The sequence below is a fragment of the Psittacula echo genome (assembly GCF_963264785.1).
Source record: "Psittacula echo genome assembly, chromosome: 1".
Classification (NCBI taxonomy): Eukaryota; Metazoa; Chordata; class Aves; order Psittaciformes; family Psittacidae; genus Psittacula; species Psittacula echo.
The window spans coordinates 93,132,145-93,159,035 of record NC_137735.1 but is presented as its reverse complement, the minus strand read 5'-3'; the positions used below and the strand labels follow the sequence as shown (position 1 = coordinate 93,159,035).

Genomic DNA, 26,891 nt, shown 5'->3' with positions numbered 1-26,891 from the left:
AAAAAAAAAAAAAGATGCATTTCTAGATGGTTGATGAAGTATTTTAAAGCTAGCTAGATGTGGAACTGCATCTGCATACAGACTGACACATTAATCAGCCTTTAAAATTGGCTGAGGTACTTCAGCTCTAAGAACAGAATTGTGTGCAATTTCAGTGTTTCCCAGCTGGGAAACTGGTCGCTTTGGACCAAGAGCAGAGAGAGAGCCTCTACTGAATTGTAACTGTCTTCCATGGCCTAGCCAATCCCATGAGATTTCATCTCCCCTTGCAAGCTACAAAGAAAAATTCCCATTGATCTGTTTCTGTGTTCTACAGCAAGGAAGCAATGTTGCTAGTGCTACTTAGTTCAAATTGCAGCCCCTTAGTTTCCTCTTAGCTGTAATCTCTCCCTCATACATGCAAAGGTCGAGAGATAGCATGTCTGCAACCTGAAGTTATCATTCTTTTGAGAGTGGTCATGAAATGAAAGCAATTCATTAAAGATAGATTGGAAGCAATGTCTGTCTGTCCTCTCCTGGAATCACCAGTTGACAAAGGCTGATGGCCATAAGTCGATTAGCTCTTTACTTAAGAGTGCCATCCCCATCAGGACACAGCCTGTCAATAGTGCCCTTGACCTGTCTATTAAGACCAATTGAAATAACCACCTTTTGAAATGTGAATTAAAAACATGGAGTCAGGAGCAAAAAGCATTTCTTGAACCGGTTTCCATCTCTGTACCTTCTAGGTTTACAGAGGAGGCTAAGAAGGAACGTCATCCCTTTGCATACCTACCCTTTGGGGGAGGACCCCGTGGCTGCATTGGCATGAAAATGGGATTGCTGGAGACAAAAATCACTCTGCTGAGGATTTTGCAGAAGTTTCAATTTAAGACCTGCCGGGAGACTGAGGTTTGTACAAGCAGAGGCTTAAAGGCCACACTTGTCAACTTCAGGGAGTTGACAGCGTTTCCTAGAAAGGATGTCTGACTTGCCTTTGTGGCTTCCTCATAGTTTGAGAAAACTGATAGAGCCACTTCCATAATGAGGAGGGACAAGAGGCCTGGACTGCTAGTTTTAATCAAAACTTCATTTAACCTTTATGATTTTTCCAACAAAACAAACAGTTACACAGCCCTGCCTTAATGGAGAGCAGTGTAGCAACACCACAGTCAAAACACCTTGATTTACATAGGGTGAGAATGGGCTTACATCCTTCATGGGATCTTAGTACTTCAGGTTATTCCTATTGCTATATACATTGCACCTGGCACTTACTCAGCAGCAGTAGAGTTTATAGAATTAATTTCTTTCTGTTCAGATCTGCAGTATACCTGGGCAACTACTGTCTCAGCCTCTGGGTGTAAATTCTATTTAATATTATACTACCACAGCTCGCTGTCAAACACATACTTTACAGCTTCCACAGTAATCCTGGTATGAATTGGTCCCCCAGCAAAAATGTCTGTCTGTATATGGGGGTGTTGTACACACATAAACAAATACATACACCTGTACATAAGATGATCTTTCTTTCTTTCAGATTCCTTTGCAGCTGAAATCAAAAGCCACACTCGGACCAAAAAATGGAGTCTACATCATGTTAGAATCTCGCTAAGAGAAAATGTATACCCCAAAGCCTTCTGATATGGGACTCCTTGTTCAGTGATTCTCTGGGTAAAGTTGTTTCTCTAAACCCCAAACACAGGTAGGAGCCTAAGTCCCACTGATGGTCAGTATGTGAGGCCTCACTGCCCTCCTGTGGGAGAGCCACCCATCCCTTTTTTCGATGAGACATGGGCTCCACAGTCTTTCTGGTGGTTTTCAAATCACTGTGAATAGTACCTGTAAAGAAGCATCCCACTTTCACTTGCTTTTCTACATCACACTTCTTTTTACTCATAAGAATGCTTTCTTCATGCTCAACTTCAATAAATGGAGCAGATGTTAAATGTATGCACAATTTACAATAGATTTTAATTACAATTGATTATTTCATATATCCTTCCATACACTTACAAGTCCCTACTCTAGAAAAGAGGTACCACAGTTCAGTTATAGCAGAAGACCTGGGAGCCAGTGCATTGGATTTTATCATGAACTCTGCTAAAAATCAAAGCTGAGTCTCCTGCACAATGCTTAATCTCTCCCTGTGTCTGTAAAGTGGAAGGACTTGCACGTTCTTCATGCTTCTGAAGTAATTTGAAATACATTTAGATTAACAATTTGCACTTGATCCATTGCGTCAACATGACTGAAGAGAAATTAAGTGTTCCCCTGCTTACCAGTTAAGTTCTAGTAGCTAAGCCCAAAGACATGAGGTGACAGCCATTCTGCTGGCTACTGAACTGTTGGATAGGTGGAAAAAAGATGTGTATTTAAAGAAAGCAGGATGCCTGGAGGAAATTTAAGGATAATTAGAAGATGCTGGTACAACATCTGCTTCATGTTGAGGCCTTTCCTTTCCAAGAGTTGCAGTTGGCACTATCCTTTTCTAGCTCATTGTCTCAAGGAAATTAAGAGAGCTGCATGCATTAGAGCCAATGGCAAGAGAGTCGGATCCAGGACCATCAGTCCCAGCAGCTCACTTGATTCCTTATGTGATCCTGGAGCAGGTCATGTCCCAAGTGCCTCACTCCGCTCAGGAAGGAACTTGTCTGATTGCCAGCTGCAACAGCGCCACAGATCCACTCAAGCTGTATGGCTGCACACATGTATCGTCACAGCCAAAGCAGCAGTATGATTTTGTTATCCTAAAAATCAGTTGGAGAAACTCTCTAAGACTCAATTTGGAGTTTTAGAAAGCAGGCATTCTTTATTGCAGCACTGGGTGCACATGCGAATTGTTTTGCAAAGGTGACCGCATCCATTGCTTGCCGGCAGCAGCTATATATTCAGCACACTCATGCATATTCACAGTGTTTCCAGGAAATTATTTACATATTAATGAGACTTCTGGGAACTAATTATAATAATTGTAATTACTTATGCACTTTCTTGCTGCGTGGGGGTCTCTGCTGGTCGCCGATAGTCTTCCTTACTGCATTTACTGAATGACTTCAGTGCCTGTGCACGCTCGCAAGGTCCTAGTGCCAAGTTAGCAGTTGGTATGTCCTTGCTTCTGTTTTGTTCCAGTCTTGCTCCACGTTGGGCACCACTTTGTTATCTTGAAGGCCAGCACCCTTGGTCTTATTTACTGTCTCCTTAGTTGTTATCAGTTCTGTGATGTTCCTTCACCCATCAGCTAAACATTCCTTTCTATGTATTAGCAAGTTAGAACAGTTTGCTGTATTCTATGTTAAAACCACACACACTATTGTTAGTTTAAACCTACACTTTAAGCCTACAGTTTCAGTCTTCACATTCTCCTCCCGCTCTTTCCTACTCCTCTACAAAGCCCTTCAATCACCACACAGCTAGTGAAGCATCACACAGCAGTGAGCCATTGACCAGGAAGAAAAGAAACATTTCCTACATTGGCCAGGATAGAGTTAATTTTCTTCATAGTAGCTAGTATAGGGCTATGTTTTAGGCTTATGTTTCGTTACTGCTAGGCAGTGCTTACACAGAGTCAATACTTTTTCTGTTCCTCACATCTTCCCACCAGTGAACAGGCTAGGGGTGCACAAGGAGTTGGGAGCGGACACAACAGGGACAGCTGACCCCAACTGACCACAGGGATATTCCATGCCATATGACACAGTGTTTGACATATAAAGGTGAGGGAAGAAGGAGGAAAGGGAGGATGTTCAGAGTGACAAGTGGTATTTGTCTTCCCATGTCAGTTACACAGGATGTAGCCCTGCTTTCCTGGGGATGGCTGAACACCTGCCTACCCATGGGAAGTGGTGAATGAATTCCTTGTTTTGCTTTCCTTGTGTGCATGGCTTTTGTTTTACCTGTTAAACTGTCTGCAACTGAATCCATGAGTTTTCTCACTGTTAGGCTTCTGATTCTCTCCTCTATCCTGTTCAGAGGAGTGAGCGAGTGGCTGCATGGGGCTTAGCTGCTGGCTGGGGTTAAACCACAACAACAACAGAACTGTGAGAGGAGATGGTCTCAGTCCCTCGGTCCTTTTTATTTTTTTATTTTTTTTTTAACAGTTTTTTATAATAGCAAGAAATTCTTATGGCCATAAAAATGAGGAAGCACCTTCTGGTTCTTTGCAAGTGCTCACCTTCTCCCTGCAGACATATTCTGCGCGAGGTTTCCTTAGGTACAGCATCTCTCTTGATGGCATGCACAGAGAAGCGTGGCAGCAGGAGGAAGAGGCTGACTGCTCAGCTTTACTGCAAAGATTTCTGGAAGGAGCCATCTGCTCGCAGAGCCCTAGCTAGTTCCCGAGTTTCTCTCCAGCAACCACCTTTTGCTGCCTTCTTCCCACATGCTGCCTTAACACTGATCAAATTACTGTATCTTGCTCCTGGAAGATTTTGTGTTTCTCTTTCATGGGATTTATTTGTTTTTAAACAGAACTCTGCAGGTAGTAGTGGTGAAGTACTGACCTGGGAGTCTTGGAATTGTTCCTATTTCCACAGAGCATCTATGGCATGCTAAAACAGAAGTGCCTGGTTACAGACATACTCATTATATGACTTACTGATGGAGTGAATGTTCTTTATTTGAAAAGAAACACACCGTATATACCCTAGTTTATACACATTATCCATCGTTTTTCCCCCTTGAAAATGTGAGGGCAGCTGATTTACTGTACAGCTTATACATACAACTGGCAAAAATTTGTATGGGCCTTGCCTAAAAACTTCTCATCTACCTGAATAAGCAGGACACTCATTCCAGTCTGAAGTCAGCTACGAAAGGCATGTTTGTCCCATCAGATTATTTTTTTTCCTCTTTTTCTTCCTTATGTGAATTATCAGGTCATTGTGCATGCAGTATTTTACCAAATATTCCAAGCCTAAATCAAGCTTGTGCCTTTCTTCCATATGTTTATATATGGGCTGTTCTACAGCTTGTCTCAATACTGTTTGTATCCTCAATAGTTACCCAAGAAGGTGTCACTAATGTGTAGAGTTAGTTGAACTCATATTTCTGGGACTGAACAGAAGCATAATCATAGAAACACAGAATGGTTTGGGGTGGAAGGAGCCTTAAAGCTCATCCAGTTCCAACCCCCCCCTGTGGGCAGGGACACCTTCCACTAGACCAGGTTGCTCCAAGCCCCATCCAACCTGGCCTTGAACACTGCCAGGGATGGGGCAGCCACAGCTTCTCTGGGCAACCTGTGCCAGTGCCTCACCACCCTGATAGTGATACGGTTACCAGACACCACACAGACATTTTACCAGGACACTTAATGATGCTGGCCCTCATCCTAGCTGTATGGGATCAGAAACATACTTAAAAATCAAGCCGTGTTGAGGGACTAGCACTGCTCTAGCATATATTTGCAAAAATCCAGACATGACTGACAGCAGCTCTCCAAAACAGAGACTGGTAATAGCATGTTAATCACAGTGCATTTGTGCAACCCTGTAACATGGGCCCAAACTGATCCTAAGCAGAGTTGTCTTTTGGCTTCATAAGAAACCCCCCAATAAATAAATAAATAAATAAATAAGCTGTATGTTTATAGTTGCAACATCAAAGCATAACTGTATATCCCAAAGATATAGCAACTACTAGCATTTCTGTTTGTCATGGCTTAAGCCCAGACAGTAACTACCATGCAGCTCCTTGCTCACATGCCACCCCTGCTTCCTCACCCCCTGGGTTGGATACGGAGGAGAATCAGAAGAATGTAAAATGCATGGGTTAAGAACAGTTTAATAACTAAAATAAAGTACAATACAATACTACTAATAATAGTAACAAAAAGGGAAATAACAAGGAAAGTGATATAAAACTGAAAAAGGAAAAGGAAAAAACAAAAACCAAACACAAATGATGCACAGTACAATTGCTCACCACCCGCTGACCAGTGTCCAGCCCACCCCCAAGCAGCAAGCTCCCCCCAGACAGCTCCTCCCAGTTTATAGACTGGGCATGATGTGCTGTGGTATGGAATACCCCTTTGGCTGGTGTGGGTCAGGTGTCCTGTGTCTGCTTCATCCTGGCTTCCCTTCCTCACTGGCAGAGCATGAGAATCACAAAGTCCTTGGTCACAGCAAGCATTTCTTAGCAACAACTAAAAACATCGGTGTTACCAGTGTTGTTCCCAGGCTGAAAGTCAAAACCACAGCACTGCGCCAGCTACAAGGAGGAAAACTAACTCTATCCCAGCCAAAACCCAGACACTGGTGCAGCAGTTGAGTCTAGGGAGAACCAAGGAAGCTGATTTAAAATAATTTCTCTCCTCAGAAAGTGTGTTGTCCTGCATTGCTGAGCTGTGCGTTTGTTTAAAATTGGGCATGTCTGTTTTACAAAAGGGTCTTAGTCATTGTCTGACAGCTGATACAAAGCAAAAGCTGTTTAGTAAAGGAAAGCTTCTATTAAAACCATCTTCTGGGTTTTGCAATGATTACAGAAAGTTGTCAGTGAGACTGCTGATACAGAAAACCTTTAAAGTTTTGTACTTTATAAATAGTATTCCTAGAAAAACGAAGCTGGATGTTACGAGTTACCATGTGTCACTGCTTGCAAATTTGAACTATTTGTTCTTACCTGGCATTAAACTGCAGAATTTCCTCTCTGCGTGTGATACTTTCTGAAGTGACCACCCTCTCATTTCCGTTTATTAAACCATGTTCCCATCTTGGACACAGCTTCACCTAATATTCTTTTTCTGTGCATTTACAGTAGTAAACATGCTAGAAGAATTTAAAGCCGACTTGCAAACTGTTTATTTCATTGCTAAATTTGCACTGGCCCTGCTTGCTTTCTTCTACCTGTGAGAAGTCTGATCAGCCTCCAAGATGTTTGCTCCCTGCACTGCTGGGTGCTATGGCTGCTTAAGAGGAGGGAGCTGGACTACCTATGCCCCTGGTAAAACAGGTAAGCACCAGTAACACTGGCCATATAACAGCTCTCTCTCCTGATGTTGCGCTGGAAGTACTGCAAGTCAAACAGCATTTCTACAACTCCTACATGCCCTTTGGCTCAAAGGCAATGCTGAGCATCAGTTTCTCAGAAGCAAAATGCAAGTCTTCTCCAGCACTGAGCACACTACTGTAACTGGCATGTGCCATACACCTAAGTTACTCTTACCCACCACCCCTACTTTTCCAGGCTGCAGGTATCCAATCTGAGTAGTGTACTGCCGCTCCTTTGCTGCTGCTGACACCTACATCTCATAAAATCTAGGCAGAATACCATGACAAACCTGATTACAGATGAAACTCATTAAATGGTGTGGTGGGTTAACCATGGCTGGCTGCCAGGCTCTGACCCAGCCCAGTGGGTTAGGAGCCAGGGGTTCGTAAATGACCCTGCTCCATACTGCACTACTGGCACAGCAAAGTTATTTGCTTCTGCTAGCTTGCCATCTGTCCTCATGGAATGGTTTGGGGTGGAAGGGGCCTTAAAGTTCATCCTGTTTCAAGCCCCTGCCATGGGCAGGGACACCTTCCACTAGACCAGGTTGCTCAAAGCCCCGTCCAACCTGGCCTTGAACACTGCCAGGGATGGGGCAGCCACAGCTTCCTTGGGCACCCTGTGCCAGCGCCTCACCACCCTGATAGTAAAGAACTCGCAAGGGTGGACCTGTTATCAAAAAAGGGAACAATCTTCACAGCTTCTCCTCACATGATGTAAGACTAAGAGATTATTACACTAACGCTGCCCAGTTTTGTCTTAAGTAGCCAAGAAATGTCCTCACTCAGAAAAGAGGTTCAATATATATCTTTGTTGAAAGTTTAGATTTAATGCAAATGACTTTTAATCTGTTCATTTTCAAATGCAATCCAATCAGCAGTACAGGGACTCCATTACCTAGGAGCAGCATCTTTAATAAAGTTTCCAAGAATTCAGAGATGTAGCAAAACATGGTGCTTTCAGTATTGAGAGAGTGAAAACCAGGACAAGGAATCTAGTGGTTTGAACGCCTGTTTATTTACTACACACAAGAAAGTTATCACTGCAGTTTCAGAAGTGGAAAACACCGTAACTTTTACTTTTTGTGTGCTAATGGAGAGATATAGCAGATGACAACACAACCAGCCATATTTTCCATACACACACCTATACATATCCTCTCCAAGAATAAAGTCTTTAAAAATACTACTAGCCATAAAAAAAGTTACTAAAAAAGTTTGGTGGTTTTTTTGTTTTTTGGGTTTTTTTTTTTTGTTTTTGTTGGTTTGTTTTTTTTTTGGTAGGAGAAAGATGTTTGTTTCAATTTTCTAGCAAAAGATTAACATGACTTTTGCTATTTCAGTTCTTAACTGAAATGCTGGTTATAGTCAGAGGAAGAAAAGCATACCAGTATTCTCCTTTGCTATGAATGTGTAGATGAACATGACTTTGTTTTGGCAGAAAAATCTTATTCCGCACAGGTACGAAAGCTTTCATACATAACATTATCCTCCCTCAATGCTGACAAAACTTATGTCAGCAAATGAGCTTGTCACATATGCTCCATTATAAATCTTTCCAAAGAAAGAATACAGTCAACTTGTTTTTCCAACATCCTGTGTTTTAGTGGGTTAAATACAAATGGAAGTATTTTCCTTTAAATATCATGCTGCTAGTTTCACATTTCATATAAAAAGGAGTTCTACACAGCCCTACACCAGCCAATCGTGGCTAAGCTCCTGGTTCACAGTGCTGAAGTAATAAGGAGTTACCCAGTGTACACTTGTCAATCATCATCCAGATGAATTAAAAAGGAAGTGCTTCTAGAATACAGGTTGAGATTTTTTAGAGCCTATACAAAGTGTATCTTAAGGCTTCGGCAGTACACTATAGTTAACAAGCACTCATTTAGGAACATTAAAGCTGTGATAAACTATCTGTCTATGCATCAGCAACTTTAATCTTAAGAAATACTTGACGGGTCAAGTTTTACTATCTGCATATATGCATGCTAAGTGCTCAATGCTAACAACGTCCTTCTCTGGGAACAATTAAATATTCAATGTAATCTTCAGATTTTTAAACATTTCAGCTCTGTGGCTGAAGACCAGTCCCTAGGTAAGCACATTTTTCCTGCAAAAAAGTTTAAAGACCCCTCCATTACGCTGCTAACCAGTGTATTATCTCCTGCAACTCGAGGGCTGTACTCCTCATGAGAGACAGTCACCCACTGTCAATCCTAACAACTGTAAGAAAACCATGAAGTTGCTCCACAGGAACGGGGTTGCTGCTAATCACGCAGCGCATTTCACTCCTAAGTATGATATTCTTGAATGACCTGTGAGTTGCCTCCTCCCTCCCACATCAGCACACTCTCAAAGGTACAAAGTCATGAAAAACTTGTGTTCTCACAGACCTAAAATACATCATTTATTTGATGGAGTAGGTCAGCTGAGTAGTACAGCACCAAGCAACCCTTGTTGCGCTTCATGTCTTTGGTATGTGTTCTCAATGAGAAAATTAACAAGTTAAAATAACTCTGTTCATTCTCAACAAGCCAGTTTAACTTTTGAGGCTTTGTTGGTGAAGATTAAGTACGGACAAAACCCAGTGCTGCTAAGAATTTATGCAATGAGTTGATCATAGAGATTGTACAGTCTTATTTGCAAACACTTGAATGTCTACTGTTGCAGGAGACAGACTACTAAAAAAGCAGGTTTTATCAAATTTTGAGTTAAAATATAAACAGGTAGAAAAGAGTCTCTGACCAATGAGCACACATAAAGATCCTGAAATAATTATAACTAAATACTGTTTAAACTTGGCAGTCATTACTAATCAGCATGTTACAATCATCAGTTAATCTAATAAATTTATAAGTCTCTAGTAATGCATGGAAATGTGATAACTTGCTAAAGAGACAGAGAAAGGATTTTAAGAATTCTAAGACATCCTTTCTGTCTTCTCATTTTCTATTGCACAGAAAGGATGGAGAATAAATGTTTCTGAACGCTCACCTATCCAATTATATAACTTCTAAAAATTACTTTTTCTCTCTTAAGCCAGTGCTAAAAGAAAGTTTATACCAGTTAAACAGAATAATGGCAGGTTTTGGTGCTACAGCATTTTAGCATATGCCTGGTCAATGTATTCTATGAGATACTCTGGATAAATCTGCTGCTTCTCAAAGATGACAAAGATAGAAGGGTTTGAAAAGCTATTCACACAACTGTCATAGAAGCTGTATCTGTCCTTCATGGGAGGCCGAACATAGGAAGAATCACCAACAGTGAACTCCCCCACCAGCACCCGGGCCAGAAACATGATCTTGGTGCGTGAGCTTTCCCTGCAGTAGTTGTCAGAATAAGATGCATCCCTTGCAAAATAGCTTCCTGCAGAAGAGACACCAAGACAGAGTTGACAAGACACCAAATTGCAGAAAAGGAAATGATACAATGCAAAAGCAAATTCATAAGCACATCCATTAAGCAGTTCATGAACGGCCTTCCCAAAGCCTTCATATGTCCTTCTTAGTGAAAATGACCTACATGCTTGTTTTTCACAGCACACATATTAAAAAAGCCACAAAAAAGTAGTGTTTTAAATGTTGTCATATTCCTCAAGATTTCCTCTTGACTCTAGGTGTCCACCTTTCCCAATCTCTCCCAACTTCCTCTCCTGACAGAGGCTACTATTATTCATTAGCACATTTCTGAGAGTTAGAAGGTATTCGACTGGATGGGTGGGTAGTCAGTCAGTCAGCCTGTCTGTTCCCGTTGGTCTGTTGATCCTTTCCTGCACACAGGACAATGCAAAGGAATGTAATTTGCTAACAATGCAAAAAGCCTGTAACCAGGATGGCATTTACTTACCTGGAAAAAAAAACAACAAACCACCAATAATGGCAAGTTGCCTTCTTGTAGGAGCTTGGGGAAATTAAAACACAAGTAGACCTGGGCTCTAGGAAAATCACCCCTAGAGCTGGCCTCTCCTATGCATGTCTTCTTGCAAGGCCAGAGTGCAGCTTACAGGCCAAGGCCCTTCAGTATACCTTAGCTTCAAATGATCATATTGCCAAAGTCAGCTACGCACTATGTTGTCCAAATCATCACAGAGATAAGCCCTAGAGCTGCTGAGTGTCTCAACTTTACAGCTCTGCAGTAACTATTGAGAATATTTCAGCAAGTCTAAGGTTAGTGAAGGAGCTGAAAAACAACCTTTGCCATAGACTGTCCCATGAAGGCCACAGATCCTCCAGTCAAAGTTTTGCTGACAGATGGCATCAATGTATTTTCTACTGGTCCCATGAAATAAAGATCGCTCATCCACAGCATTTCCACCATTGCTCTTCTGCATTTGTTCCTTCTGCCTGCAATAAGAAACAGTATATTTGCAGTTCCTTTGTGGCTGAAGCCAGAGAAGTTCCAGCCATACCAGCACTCGAGACAATTTTAGACAAAGAATATATTCTAACAATCCTTGTGTTAAGGCCTAAATTTTGGGCATACAGCGTACCTTGCTGTCTAGTTGCATACAAACATGCTTTCATTACACACAAATGCCTCCAGATATTTAACAATAAAAATGTTTTGTTTCGTTCACTGCCTATGGGGAGACGGGGAGGAACCCTGGCATTATTTTTTTCTAAACACAGGAGTTCATGTTAAAGCTTTCCCTCAGTGGGTTTTCAATTTAGTTTTGAAGGCTGTTTCAGTTTTGACCAGCTACAAACCAGTGTTTGTGCCAGATGCAAGTGATTACCAGCTTCAAGGGAAGGCCACTGTCCTGGAGAGAGGCCCGGCAGAAGTCAGAACGACCTACCCAAGTTCAAGAATTCCTCCCACAGAGCTCAGCTGACTGTTCAAAACTCAACATTTTGACCGAGTTTTGTTTTTTTCAGTACCACTTTATCTACATGTTGATCCTAGCTAGGTATTTCAGTTTGGGGAGTGGAAGCAGATTCTTAAATGCAGCTGCATTTCAGGAATGCATGCATCTATCTTTAGCGTATGGCTAACCGGAGAAACAACAAACTTCATGCACACATACCAGAACAGTATTTTACACATACCACTGATACAGTTCCCAGAGAGATGGGTTCTGAACTCTACGAATCCTTTTAATAACTGTTGTGGGCATTGTTCGCTGAAAGGCCACCTTGACCTTCTTATATTCTTCAGAAGAACTGTCAAGCTCAATCAGCTGTAAGGAAAAAGATTAAAAAGCTACTCTCATCTTTTACTAAATTGTAACAAAGCCACCCCACCTAGTGCACTACTCAGACCTTTAAAGTCTTTTTTATGAAGCAGAGGTATGAGCAGTGAAAATACTCTTGGAAAGAAGGTAAATTAGAGATGCCTGATCTGTAAGTGAGCTCTTACTTAGGGTACATTAACTCCTCGTGTTTAAGACACACAAGTTGCTCTCTCACAGGACTTTAAAGGACCTGTATGCTTTTGTGCACCCACCCAGCCCCTTTGAATATTTGGCCCAAGATGCATTTGCATGCATACATCAAACAGTACCTAAATACATAGAAGAAATGAGCAGATAAAAAACCCACACACACATGGAGAATTTATGTTGCAGTAAATCAAAGAATACCTCTACACCCATGCTTTTTAGATCTTTATACTTCCTACAGCCAGTGAACACAAACTGCACTGCCCATTATGTTTTTTAATAAATTGAAAAGGCCAACCATTTGATCAACCATTTTAGGGAAGAGTAGGGACACGCTTCCAAAAAATCAGCTTCTTACATGCTTTGCCCTGAAAGCGAGCAAAGTTTCCTAATTGCATGTTTTCCTAAGGAACATCGAGAATGTCAGTGTTAACCTTCCCTATTTTTTATTGAAAATTTCTTGAAGATTTGCATTTTGCAAGTCAGTAAGTTTCAATCTTCATGTAAGATCTTTTCTGTAGGTATAGATACTGGAGTTGACAGAGGTGGTGGTGGAGGCAAGCAGGAAGCCAGCAAAGGTAAACCAACACAGCTATTAACTGGTGTGTTACAAAGGTAAACAAGTTCACCCCCCTGGAGTTATGGTACATTTTAACAAATGATCCCAGCCTGAACGCTGCTGATTTCAGCAATGCTCCATAGATGTGCAACAGTTTACTAGCACACAGCTCAGAGAATGGCTATCCTGAAGTTTAGAGGGTTCAGGACAGGTTGGACTTCAAAGCTAGCTACCTTGGGCACCAGTAACAGTCTTGCTAATACAGCCTAAGCTTCAGCCAAATTTGCCAAGTTATCAGACCCAAATTTATCAACGCCTCTACATTATGTTACATAAGAAATGTTCATCTACAAGGGCAGAGAAACACTGAACTTGTGACTGTAACAAACCTATATGTGACAAAACTGATGGAGACAAAAAAAAAAATAAAAGCTCCAAACCTTGAATCCCACTTCAGGCAGGGCAGATTTGTCCCAGTGAGATGGAACGCCCTTAAATTCTTCTACATATTTAGAGCTCCTGTGCATTACAAGACATTACAAATAGGTAATTAAATGAGCCATATCCCTACATTTGATGTACATATGATACTAAAAATTTTTGCCAAGTTTAGGGAGAATATAGGCAACTGAACATATTAAGAAACATTTCAAAATTGTCTTTTCATTTCAGTATATGAAAATATTTGTTCCAAATCGTCATGTCAAGACTTATGGCAGGAATTAAGATGTCAAATGAGAAAGTAAAATTAGATATACAAATAAAAGCTCTGCTACAGTAGGGTAGATAAATAAAAATATATTCAGGATCCTATCAATATGGCAGAAACAGGATAGATACAAACAACCCTCCCCTCTACTTCCACCCCGATTTTAATTAGTGTGTTTAGCAGCTCTTTTCTGTGGTGTTTAAGAAAAATTTCTCCTCTTAAAGACTCTCATCTTTTGCTCCACCTATAACGATTATTACGTTCCTCTCAGCTTGTCTGGTTGTTCTTAAAAGAATTGTTTCTGAACTTTACTTAGCTTTGAAAATTACTGATCTCAGATGTCAGAAAAGCATCTTTACGGTATGCATAAACATTATTGCTTCTATCTGTATCAACTGCTCTATTAAGAGAGCTCCCTCTAATCAGCAGCTTCCTACAACATTGATACATGGTGGATTATTTCCTATGCTTCTACACTTACCGCAGCCAACCCCAAACTTCCTTCACCCCCAAGGTTCCAGAGTTGCTTTGAAAATTGTTGGCCAGACTGCAGTACTGCCCTGTCTAGACATTGTTGTAGGACAATGTCTACAACATGTATGTCCCTTCCCCTCTTTCTTTCACAATCCACTCAACAGCTACTTCACCTTATTTACACCTTTGGAAGACACTCCATTCACAATGCACTAAATCCATCACCTCAGAATGAGCAGTTGCAGTTTACCTGGCTCTTGTTTTCTCTACCTCTTCCTGAGACACAAATACAGGCCTTCTGCAAACCTCTCTCTTTGTTGAGTAGCGAAGGTTTTTCTGAATCATGTCTGCGGAAAAAAACAAAATGCCCTGAACAATCAGAAAGATGTCTTAGAAAGCCTTCACACTGCAGCCACCAAGTTATTTTGTCAAAAATGTTGACAAAAAAGGAACCAAGATTTTTTTTATAGCATCACAAAGGGAAGTCAAAGCAGGATGTGGAACCCACAATCTGAGTAAATCAGTTTCAGTTTTACTCTTAACTTTAAAAGGAATGATAGACACTGGTAGCTATTTTCCCTTCATTGTCCCATCAGCCACATTTAACCGAGAATTGTATAGTATCTACTTCTGCTCTGTGGATTGCATCCCCTCCTCGATTTGTAATCAAGATACTGTTTTCCTACATGTAGTTGTAGACTTCAAGCAATATAAATGCAGTCTAACAGCTATCACAGGCCATTCATTTTTACTGACCACCAACAGAAAAGTCACAGCAATCTGAATTTTAGAGGTATTCTTTCTGGATCTTGGAACCTCTGTAGCTACTGCCACATTATTGCAACTAAGAGTCAGTAGCAGCCAGGAAAATAGGCCCCATCTTTAGAGAGATACACAGAAGAAGACAAACAAAACCACTTGCCACAACAAAGCCCAGAAACTGAGTTTTGGAAGACATATACATGGCATACATTTGCCTAAGTTACTAAAAAAGCCCAAACCTTAGAAATTTTTTTAGAATGCAATTTTCTTTTCTAAGCCAGACAAGTTTCCCCATCCTATAAAGAAGATTACAACATAGCTTTCGATTAAATCACAAGCAACGTATCACATGCCCTTTCTCCTTTTTTTTCCCCTCCCATGAAGAATGAGATGCTACTGAAAAGTTGGATCAAAGGCAACTACACCAAAATGACAGTCTAAGCAGGCCTATTCCCACCACCATTGCTCCCCACAGTTTTTGATAAGGATACCTGGAAAGGCAACACCTCAGAAAGGACAGTGCCATCACAAATGGCTTAAATACCCTGTTTCTTGGGAAACACATCTTCCTACTTTGACATAGTTAAGGTATTTCCTCAGCCTTTCCAGACTGGCACAGCTATGAAAAGAAAATAACTACATAAATCTTGCAATAGTAAAGATTATCTGGACTCTACAACTTGCCAAAGTATTAATTTTTCTGCAAGCCAGAGATTAAAGCAGACCAGAAGCTGGCTTGCCAAGTCTTCCAGAAGTTTCTCACCATTTGTGCTGGCGCATCAATGGCAATGGCACACCTGGACTTGCTGGCAGACATTTTGAAACCTAGCACAAGAACCTCTCGAAACCGAAACGTCTGCAGGAACAGAAATGCCACTTCGCTTCTGTAAACAGCTCTTATCCTGTGAACTTTGACAGACGTTCTGTCTTTGTAAGCACTGCAGTTCAAAGTCAAAATTTCTTCCTCCTATCTCCTGTAGCAATGTAATTTAAAACCCCAAAGACCCGGGAGGGAAGGACAAAATAAAAATAAAAAGAAAAAAAAAAAGAAAGCAAATGGAACCTACATGCAAAATTGATTTCATATTCATTTCTTCCAGCTTTGAAGTTCAGTGTTGGAGAACATTTGCTTATATATGCTTTCTCCAGGTCTTCACTGGAGACAGTGGCAGCTACGTGGTCAATATCCTGTCAAGGCAAAACCAGAGGAAAAAAAATAAAATCTCCTGGTCTCTTAAATACAAGCAAGTTTAAAAACTAACAACTGTCATATGGTATGGTGGCTGAAATACGTACCAGCTTTTGGGCATGATAGTAGCTATCAAGCAAAAGCCATGTATTAAGCTGTTGAAACATCTCCCAAAACAAGCAAGCAGTGTTATGAAGCCTAAGCTTATGCTGTGCATGCTATAAACACTACAACTGAGACTTCGCATTCACCAACTAGACCTTAGCAAAGATGCACACAGTACTACTGGAACCTCAGGAAAGGAAGTTTTAGTGAGCAGCAATGAAAGGAATGTATTAATGAGATCCTATCATGATAGGATCCTATCTCCTGACATGACTCACTGAAGAATTATCTGTCAATAATACTTGTGGCTCACCAGTGAGCACTCCCCTATCTGAACCAATCAAATTTTCAGAGAAATCATCCCATTACACCTCTTAAGTCCATCTGTACAATATGAGAGGGAAAGAGGAGGAGGAGGGTGACAAGACAGAGAGACTATAAACACTGTGCACTTCTCAGTAGCTCTGCACTTTTAACACACAGTTGAGAGTCTTCCCGTTTCTCCACACTTACTTTTTTCCCATACTCCTGCCACAGGCCATACTCATCTTTCCAGTACCAGATCCATTCTGTTGTAAGAATGAAGTGAGGGGGTTTGGTCACAGAAGAGGCTGTAGAAAGACGTCTAACCTTTTCAGACCCACAAGACATATTCAGAAAAGAGATACGTGGCAAGGCACTGCCAGTTTCAGTAACAACATTTCCAATTCTATAAAGGATGAAAAAAAAAGAAGGGGAAAAAAAAAATAAAAATCAGACAGTTTGTGAAGCTTTACACCTAGGTTCAGAAGCCCATATAAATTTGCAAATTAGGTCATCATCACTCAAAAGCAGAACAGAAGCCTGCAGTTTCCTAACAATCCCAACTCTGTTTTGTGTTTGCACATTTTTTGTATTACAGTATTGCATCTCACAGTGGTTCCATGGGCAGTAACCATTATCAACTTGTAAATTAGTGAGTTATGCAAGTTGAACAGAAACAATGGAAAATATACACTGCTTTCCTCTTGCTAAACAACTATATTCTAAAGAGAACAGTGTTGTAACTTAAAAATGGCTTCAAATAACCTCTGAAGTAACATAAGAGGGCTAGGTAAATTCTCCAGCATGTGACACAGCATACTGGTATGAGCAAGCCTCTTTCAATACCCTCTTGGTGCTACATAACAATTTCAAAACCATTAAAGGCATTTCCATATTCTTAATGCTCTCTGCACCCAAGAGTATCTCTCACCTCAGGCACACAAGGTATTCTATCAGTTTCACAATATGAACTTGGGAAAAGGGCGCAGGAGGGGCAAATCCTTTCCAAACCTTTCCATACTTCTCTTTCACCTTTTGAGCTGGAGGTTGTTCCTAATCATGGGGTCAAGCTGTGTATTGACAAGCTTAACCAAAGAGAGATTCCCACAAGTGATAAAAATCACCATTCTCTGCAGTTTTCCAGCCATTCTTAGTGAGCATTAGCAACAGTAGGAAGTATTTATACTTTTACAATCACATAACTGTTACAGACTGACCCTGGCCAGCAACCAAGTATCTACGCAGCTGCTTGCTCACTCCTCCTCCCTTCCTAGGCACAACAGAGGGTAGAAAATAGGAAGGGCAAAAGCAAGAAAAGTTGTGGGTCAATATAAAGGTAGTTCAATAGGTCAAGAAGGGGGTACACATGAATAAACAAACAAAGCAAATTGCTCACCACCTCCCAAGGCAGTGTAATGCCTAGCCAGCCTAACCAAGCTAGCTTGGTTAAAAAAAAAAACAAAAACAACCCACCTCTCTCCCTCTGCCCCAGGTTTTACTGCTGAACATGATGTTGTAGGGTATGGAGATCACTTTGGTCAGTTCAGGTTAGCTCTCCTGGCTGATCTTCTCCCAAGCCCTTGCCTGCCTCCAGCCTACCCACTGCAAAGGAGCAGGTCAGAGCGAGAAAAAAAGCCTTGACTCTGGGCAAGTACTGCTCAGCAATCCCTAAAACACTGGTGCACCATCAGCACCATTTTATTCACAAACCCAGAACATGGCACTTTAAGGGCTGCTATGATGAACGATAACTCCATCCTAGCCAAACTCAGTATGGTAACCAGAGTGTTGTATATGGACTCCAGGCCTAAGTCACAACAGATCTCCAACAACAGTAGGTAAGCAAAGTGCGATCAGCAGAAGAATACCAAATAAAGCTACTTATGTAATGACTGCAATAGAATCATAGCAATTTATAGCCACTAAGTGCCCGCTCCAATATAGCAAACTCCAAACATTATTAAATTTTATGAGTGATACCCAGTATAAGCAGGCTGACAATATGCTTCTTCTATATCTTCCATATTCTTCAAGTCCTTCCAGATCTTACCATCAGAGACCTGCCATCTATATGGCAAGTGAAAATGGGTTCTGATACACTTGTCTACAAAAACAAAAAAAAAAAAGTAAGAGATGCATTAGTTTCACAGCTGATGAGAAAAATGCCAACATTTCAGGGACGTACATACAGCTGGTGAGAGTATCAAGTGCATGACTATGGAAAGTGTTCACCTATGGGATCTTTACAAGCAACAGTTCAGTATTTTTCAACATGAACACTCAAAACTTAATTTTTGATCTTAGACCCAAGTTTATTCTCTATACCTACCAAATTCTATTTGTGCAACAAAATTGCTAGCAGGAGCTAAGTGATGAAGGACTACCCTGTGTCCTCAAGTTTCAGAGATAAATATTTACAATGAGTTGAGACCACAAGCTTATATGAGACTACTGTTTCATATACAGATTAACAGTGTAGACTCAAATATCTGTGCTTAACCACTTAATCCCAAAGTGGTACTACTGAGGAAAAAAGAAGTAAAAATACAAACAGTGCTTAGTTTTAGGATAGGAGAAGGACTGACATGGTTTAACCCCAGCTGGCAACTAAGTACCACAAAGCTGCTCAGCCACCTCTGGTTCCCCCAGTGGGATGGGGAAGGGGAACTGCAAAAAGATAAAACCCATGGGTTGAGATAAGAACGGTTTAATAATTGAAATCAATAAAAATAATGAAAAGGAGGATAACAAAAAGAGAGAAAGGAATAAACCCCAAGACACACAAGTGATGCACAACACAATTGCTCACCACCCACTGACCAATGCCCAGACTATCCCCAGGCAGCGATCAGCCCCTCCCAGCCAGCTCCCCCCATTCATATACTGAGCATGAAGCTGTGTGGTATGGAACATTCCTTTGGACAGGTTGGGTCAGGTGTCCTGTCTCTGCTCCCACCTGGCTTTTTGTGCACTAGCAGAAACTAGAAACTGACAAGTCCTTGACTCAGGATAAGCACTGCTTAGCAACAACTAAAACTGCTGTGCATTTCCAGCCTTGTTTTCAAACTAAAGACAAAACACAGCACTGTACCAGGTACTAGGAAGGAAATTAACTCTATCCCAGCTGAAATCAGGGCAGTATCCACCCCATATTCTACATCATTTACGGCATGCCCAGGTCTCACACTTTCCAGTACATCCCAGTTAGCCACCATCTACTTTTCTGTCTTTGGACATATATATATATACACACAGATATCATTCCCTTAGTCTCAAAGTCATTTAACCTTCAAGAAGTCTCTAAGGGTCCAGGCCTCACCAGGAACAAGAGCAGTGGTAGTAGTGACCAAGGTATCACAAGTATTACTCAGAAATCTTTTAAAGAGTCAGGATGCCGTCACTTCTCAGTGAGAGTGAAGATCACACCACCAGTACACACATACATAAACTTAAGACTGGCTTTCATGGTAGAACAGGCAACTGAAGTACAGGGAAAGTCAAGGAGAGTGCACCACAGAGTTCATATGAGAAGGTGTGTGGTACATCAGGGAGCTACTACAGGTCAAGACCATCAAGAAGGAAAAGGATGACAAAAGGACAAGAAAGCTGGCACAGCAACCTTTTTCCTAGACAAGTGGGAACATTTTGAAAGGGAGATAGCTCAAACAAATGGAACAGAGAGAGAATAAACAAGTAGAATTCAGACTATCTTTTGTACCTGTTTGGAGATAGGACTCCTATCATTCAGCAATCCCTTAGGTGAACATAGGTGGATATTACACATTTCAGGGTAGAACAAAATAGCTCCTTTGTTTGGTAGAGCAAGCAGGTCAAGCACATTCCTATCAGCATTCAAGATTTTGCTATGATTTAACTAAAAATAAACATAAGCTCTGAAGTTTACCCTTTCTGTGAAAGATGTCTATCACTTCCTCTTATGAGAAAAGGAAAATAAGACTGGAATTGCTACAATCACAACCTACCTTTAAAGCCACAACCCCTGTACAGATGATATAAACAAATCTGTTCCAATTCATCATCATTTGTAGTTGAAGAATCTCGGCTAGAGCTGTGTTTTCTCTCTAGAGGGGGGAATTATAAGCCTTATTAATACACTTTGTTTCAACAAGCCCTCTTTAAAGTGCACCTATGGGTAGGGAAGATAACTAAAACCAGTGTTTGTAACCACATAACTGCATTCAGCTCCAGAAAGACACTGAAGTCTTTGATAACTTTGTATACTCAAAAGTCTTATCCCTTTATCCGTCCTTTCTGACCTTGACTTTTCTGTAACTGCTACATTCCTCACAGTTTTTAGCTTTCATCACAAAATGAAAACAGAATCCAATGCCTTTACACTTCTAGATGTACTTGAGTTAACCATGCATTCCACATCCCTGTTCACACTATATATGACGGCTATAAAATCTAAAGTCTTAAAATGTGGTACTTCTGTAAATTAAAAACACACCTAAGGAAACCAAGAAGGGAAGAAGCAACTGTGGGAGAACAGCAGAGATGAACACACACACACTTGGATTTTTCATTCTGTTATCTTTTTGTTTCCTGCTAAATTACACTTAACTTACAATTCTAAATAACTTCAAAAGAAAAGAACAAAATACTACATCTCTGAGAAGTAACTGGGATAGTGCTGTGAATTCTTGTGCTAAGCAATCATTACATTAAAGAAAAAAACAATAAAATAGTTTAGAATCACACATGTAAACGCCACCCCTATTCTTGAACAGTTCTCTACCTTTGTTTATGTTTTTTTTACCACAAAAAGATCTCCCTATTTCCAGTTCCCATTATGTTTGTATAAAAATCATAAATCTGAGGTTAGAAACACCAAGCACTTCTCAGGAATCCATGTCTTGAATTCACTTGCCAAGATAGATCTCTGTCAAGGTCCCTCCTTAAAGACACATTAAGATGTGAATTCAGTTTTCTTTTTCTTTATGATATCTGTGAGAATGTTACATTGACTATAGCAACTCTTCCGATGTTTTCAAAAGATGGTATCATTTACCTTTGAATGGTGAAGACATGTTATCTTCCATGTCATACATGTTCTCATTGCCATTTTTTATGTCATACATATTCCTATAAATGGAGGGTAGTTGCTTAATAATGTCGTAGCTCAGTCCGTGTCTCTCCAGTTTTTCATAAGATTCCGACTGTAATAAATCATGGGATCGCTTGCAGCTGCTGCCAAATCTACACTGTCCCCGGAAATAGTACTGGCAAACATGCAGTTTGGTGCAGATCTTTTTATAGGTACAAAATCCATAAGGTCCATCACCTTTGTTATAATGCAAGCAGACCTTGAGCAAAATAAAAAATAAAAACAAAATAAAAAAATTAAAGATCAAAGCACAATGTGTTCATATAGACTGTTTGAATTAATGATTTTAAAATCTTTACAGCTATGTGCTTACATTTGCATTTAAAAGACTTATACAAGTTTCTTCTTCTTGTTTCCCAAATGATTACTTGATAGCTTTTCCTTTTCCCTGCTAATGTCTAGAAAGATCTCTCAACAGAAAACAACCATCTTAAAAATATTCTCAAGCATATTTCATTCTAAGTTATGTAAATATAGGATACTGGATTTTATGGTGTCACTACCCAAACTCTTTGGTTTCTAGTTTTGGAACAGTGAACTTTTTTGACCTGAATTTGGTGGCAAGAAGTCCCAGATCTGACTGGGATGGAGTTAACTTTCTTCATAGCAGACCATACCACCTTGTTTTGGATTTGTGACTAAAACAGTGTTGATAACACCCCAATACTTCAGATACTGCTGAGCAGGGATTGCACAGTGTGGAGGCTTTCTCTTTTTCTCCACTCTGGCCTCTCCAGATTAGGTAGGCTGGGGGAAGGCAACAAGCTGAGAGAGGACACAGCTGGGACAGCTAACTCATTCTGGTTTATCCCGGCAATCAGCCAGGTTAAAACTCATAGATTCAAATAAAGACTGTTTAATAGCACAAAAAAAGAAGTGACAATAATAATAATGATAAAAGAATATACAAAACATGTGATGCACAATGCAATTGCTCACCATCCACTGACCAATGCTCAGCCTGTCTTTGAGCAGTGGGCTGCCACCCCGACCAACTACCCCCAGTTTTGTTGTTCAGCACAACATCATATGGTATGGAATATCCCTTTGGACAGACTGGGTTAGTTGTCCCAGCTGTGTCCCCTCCCTCATTGTGTACCCCCAGCCTCTTCACTGGCAGAGCATGAGAAACTTGGAAAGTCCTTGACTCTGAGTAAGCACTGCTTAGCAACAACCAAAACATCAGTGTGTTATCAGCATTGTCCTGACACTAAATTCAAACACAGCACTGCACCAGCAATTAGGAAGAAACTTAACTCTATCCTAGCTGAAACCAGGACATAGTCCAAGTGGCCTAAGGGATATTCCACACCACAGAATATCATACCCCAAAATAAATTAAAAAAAGAAAGGAGGAGTGCTGCTGTGTCTTCTTAGAAAGTAGCCCTCACTCAGGCACTTACTGGACATCAGTCTGCTTGTGGAAGATGGTGACTAACTTCCTTTGCAACACTTGTTTTGTCCCCACTTTCCTACACTTGCTAAAATGTCTTTATCTCCATCCACAAATTTTGTCACTTTTTGTTCTTGTTTTCTCTCACCTGCCTTGCTAGGGGCAGGAGAGATGGGAGCAAGTGAGGAGGCTATGCAAATGCTTAGCTGCCAGCTAGGGTCAACCCACCACAGTCGGTAACAAAGGCTGCACATTTAAAGTTTTAGATTTGCATTATACGAACAAAATTGACACCTAACCATCTTCATCTAACATCAAGCCTCTTCCACTTTGCGATACTCACTGAAACACAAGGCCAAGAAACTCAGTATTACTCACCTCTGGCAAGAGGGAAGGGTCATTCTGAAGCAGAAGCTGACGAAGTTCACCACCGTTTAAACTCTCAAGTCCATATTGTTTTAGAACCAAGAAATTGTGGTTCGAGTGGAAATTGTGAACAAACCTGCATTCCTTCCTACAAGTGAAAAAACCCAAGTACAAAACATGTGTAACAGACTAGAATTATTTTGCTACCCCATTGGCATTACACTACAGTTTAAAAAGCACACCAGAACAGCCAGTTTCTGAAAAAATCTGTATTGCTCCTTGATAAAACAATTATGTGATTTGCTAAGCAGATTACATAATTGCTATGAGGCTAACTGCCACGCTATTTCTGATTTACAGTCATTACAGCATTAGCATAGTCGGACAATATTGGCATTTTTGACCTGCAGCTCACAACTATGCATAAGAAAGACACCAAAACGTCAGAGTAGCACCCCCTCCCATTCAAATCAAATCGACAACCACACTCCCCACCTTCACCACGAGACACAAAGTGTTCAGATCTCGGCGTGTGCGGAGAAGGGAGGCCTAAGCTTTCACTCACAGCCACGGAATGACGGGGTGAGAGCACCAGAAACAGGGTTGTGAACTGAGGAGGAAGCGTCGCAACCGTGAAGCGTTCAAGCCTGTGAAACAACCCCCTGTGCCTCTATCCTTTGGGGAACGGGGAGGGCAGCTGGGATAAAAAAGGAGCATTTCCAACACTAAAAGGGCAGAGGAGCGTTTACTGAAGCCTTTTATCACTGAAGGGTGCACACCCAGCCGAAGGCTGAGCCTGCTAGAGGCAGAGGCCCCCGAAACAAGCCGGTTCCAGGCACAAGCTCCCAGCCCACAGTTAAAGAGATGGAGGCGGCAGCAGCCACTCCCCCCGCTGTGCCACGACGACTCGTTAAAGTAACAGATTCTTTTCTCTAAACCACTTCCGTCTCCCACAGCCGCGTTCGACGACCGCCACCACCGGCAACAGGGCAGCCAGTGCAGGCGTCCAGCTCCACTCCCCACCGCAGGGCATACGCGGCTTCACCTCGCAGGCCTCCGAGGCTGGGCGAGGCCCTGGCCTCTACAGAAGCTGCCGAGGCCAGGAGAGGAAAACGGGCCGCGCAGCCTTCAACTGCGCCCGGGGGCAAGGAGCCGCATACAGCCTCTCCGACAGAGGCAAATGTCCCCCGCCTGCCCTGGGCCCCGGCAGCACAGCGCGGGTCCCCGCCACAGCCCCGGACGGAACAGCGGCGATGGAGGCCGCCCCTACCTCTCGTGCTGGTTGCGGCAAAACCCCCTCAGGTGGTACTTGCAGAGGTGCAGCCGCCCGCACTGCCCATCGCAGCCCGCACCGTGCTCCTGGCACAGACGTACTGGGCTGGTGGCCAACACCACCACCTCTGTCCCTGACCCCGCTGCTGCTGCTGCTGCCGCCGCCGCCGCCTCGCTGGGCCGCTCCACTAGCGTGAACTGCTGCGTATCCTGCAGCACCAGTACCAACTGCTTCGCCGAGGGCCGGCCTGGCAGCCGCCGCTGGAGCTCGCCCTGCTCCAGGCAGCCGCCGCTGGCGCACAGCAACCGCAGCACTTCAGTAGCGAGTGCCATGTCCACAACGAAGCTGCCTTCCCCAGCTGGAGGTGTGCGACTCCCGGACAGCCCCGCCCCGGACGCTCCGCCCGCCGAAGGCTGAAAAACAAATGAAACCAGCGGCGGGGGACGACCGTTCCAGGAAGGGGCAGAGTCAGAGCGGTTCGTGCAGTGCTGATGCAGTGCCGTGTTCCGTTTGGCTTGCTTTTTGCAGCTTCAGTATCTCCGGAGCTGTGGGCTTTTTAGCTCTCTGAACCCTTACCCTAACTCTAATTTGAATGGCATCTTGAAGCTGAGGTTCTCCAGCAAAATGAGTGTTCCAGATGAAAAAGGTGATGAAGGAGCAATGTCGGTGCAGTGCTGTGCTCCCCTTGGCATACACTTGGCAGCCTCAGTATGGGTTCATGAAGGACAGGTGCTGCTTGACCAACCTGATCTCCTTCTACAACAAGGTGACCCACCTGGCTGGTGGGGAAAAGCCTGTGGACATTGTCTGTTTGGACTTTAGTAAAGCATTTGACACTGCCAGCCACAGTGTCCATCTGGAGAAATTGGCTGCTCATGACCTGGATAGGAGGACTGTGCTCTGGGTAAAAAAATGACTGGATGGCCGAGCCCAAAGAGTGGTGGTAAATGGTGTCACATCTATTTGGTGACCAGTCACTAGTGGTGTCCCTCAGGGATCAGTGTTAGGGCCAGTGTTGTTTAATAACTTCACTGATGATCTGGATGAGGGGATTGAGTGCACCCTCAGAAAGTTTGCAGACAACACCAAGTTGGGTGGGAGTGTTGATCTGCTGAAGGGTTGGCAGGTTCTGCAGAGGAATTCGGACAGGCTGGATTGATGGGCTGTGACCAGTGGTATGAGTTTCGACAAGGCAAAGTGCTGGGCGTATTGGTTAAAATCCAGCTGAATATGAGCCAGCTTGTGCTCAGGCAGCCAAGAAGCCAAATGGCATCCTGGCCTGTATCAGCAATAGTGTGGCCAGCAGGGCCAGGACAGTGATCGTCTGCTTGTACTAGGCACTGATGAGGCTGCACTGCGAATCCTGTGTTCAGTTCTGGGCCCCTCAGTACAAGAGAGAGATTGAGGTGTTGGAGCAGGTCCAGAGAAGGGCAATGAAGCTGGTGAAAGGTCTGGAGCACAAGTCTGATGAGGAGCTGCTGAGACACCTGGGATTGTTTAGTCTGGAGAAGAGAAGGCTCAGGGGGGACCTTATCGCTCTCTATAACTGCCTGAAAGGAGGCTGTAATGAGGTGGTTGTGGGTTTCTTCTCCAAAGTAACATGCAATAGGACAAGAGGAAATGGCCTCAAGCTGCACCAGGAGAGGTTTAGATTGGATATTAGGAAAAATGTCTTCACCGAGAGGGTGTTCAGGCATTGGAGCAGGCTGCCCAGGGCAGTGGTGGAATCACTCTCCCTGGAAGTGCTCAAAACCGTGCAGATGAGGCCCTCAGTGACATGGTTTAGTGGTGGTCTTGGCAGTCCTGGGATAAAGGTTGGACTTGATGATCTTAAAGGTCTTTTCCAACCCAGTTAATTCTATGATTCTATGAAGTAATTCTATGGCTTGGGCTGTCTCTGTCCTCCTTTGTTCTGAAGACAGTCTTTCCTTAAGAGGCAGACCTGTAGATGGTCTGCAAGATGTGAGTGCATCAGATGTGGCTTTTCAATACATTTTTTCAATAAAATATTTATTATTTTGTCTTCTGTTTCTTTCCTAATAATCGCTACTGTTTGAATTTGTCAATTACTTTTGAAGTTGGAGTGTCACAGTTCTCTTGGATATCTCAAATTTACAGGACAATGCACTCTGTAAATTGAACTTTATGAGCTTATTAGGAAAGAAGACAAGCATGTCAAAGAAGGGCTCAATCCCCTTTTGTACAGACTTCTCTAAAATATGAATTCACTACTCATCATTCATTCATGAAGTTTCTGACTCACAGGCTCTCTAGTT

At 42.2% G+C, this 26,891-nt stretch overlaps 2 protein-coding genes across 2 annotated transcripts in view; one reads left to right on the top strand and one right to left on the bottom strand.

Moving 5' to 3' along the window:
• TBXAS1 (thromboxane A synthase 1) overlaps positions 1–6,699 on the top strand; it is a 233,341-nt gene extending 226,642 nt beyond the window's left edge. Inside the window, exons 12-13 of the mRNA XM_080618791.1 lie at positions 729–891; positions 1,523–6,699. Coding sequence (XP_080474917.1) covers positions 729–891; positions 1,523–1,597 — 238 coding nt within the window. The 3' untranslated portion in view covers positions 1,598–6,699. The remainder of the gene's footprint in view (positions 1–728; positions 892–1,522) is intronic.
• Positions 6,700–8,188: 1,489 nt separating this feature from the next.
• Positions 8,189–24,947, bottom strand: PARP12 (poly(ADP-ribose) polymerase family member 12; the record flags this gene model as incomplete). The annotated part of the gene is made up of 12 exons (XM_080612653.1): positions 8,189–10,343; positions 11,169–11,316; positions 12,019–12,153; positions 13,354–13,432; positions 14,347–14,443; positions 15,926–16,046; positions 16,666–16,861; positions 18,436–18,559; positions 20,439–20,537; positions 21,488–21,782; positions 23,355–23,490; positions 24,613–24,947. The coding sequence occupies 12 exons, from the start codon at positions 24,945–24,947 to the stop codon at positions 10,069–10,071; spliced, it is 2,040 nt and encodes a 679-aa protein (XP_080468779.1). The 3' UTR covers positions 8,189–10,068.
• Between the last annotated feature and the right edge of the window lie 1,944 nt (positions 24,948–26,891).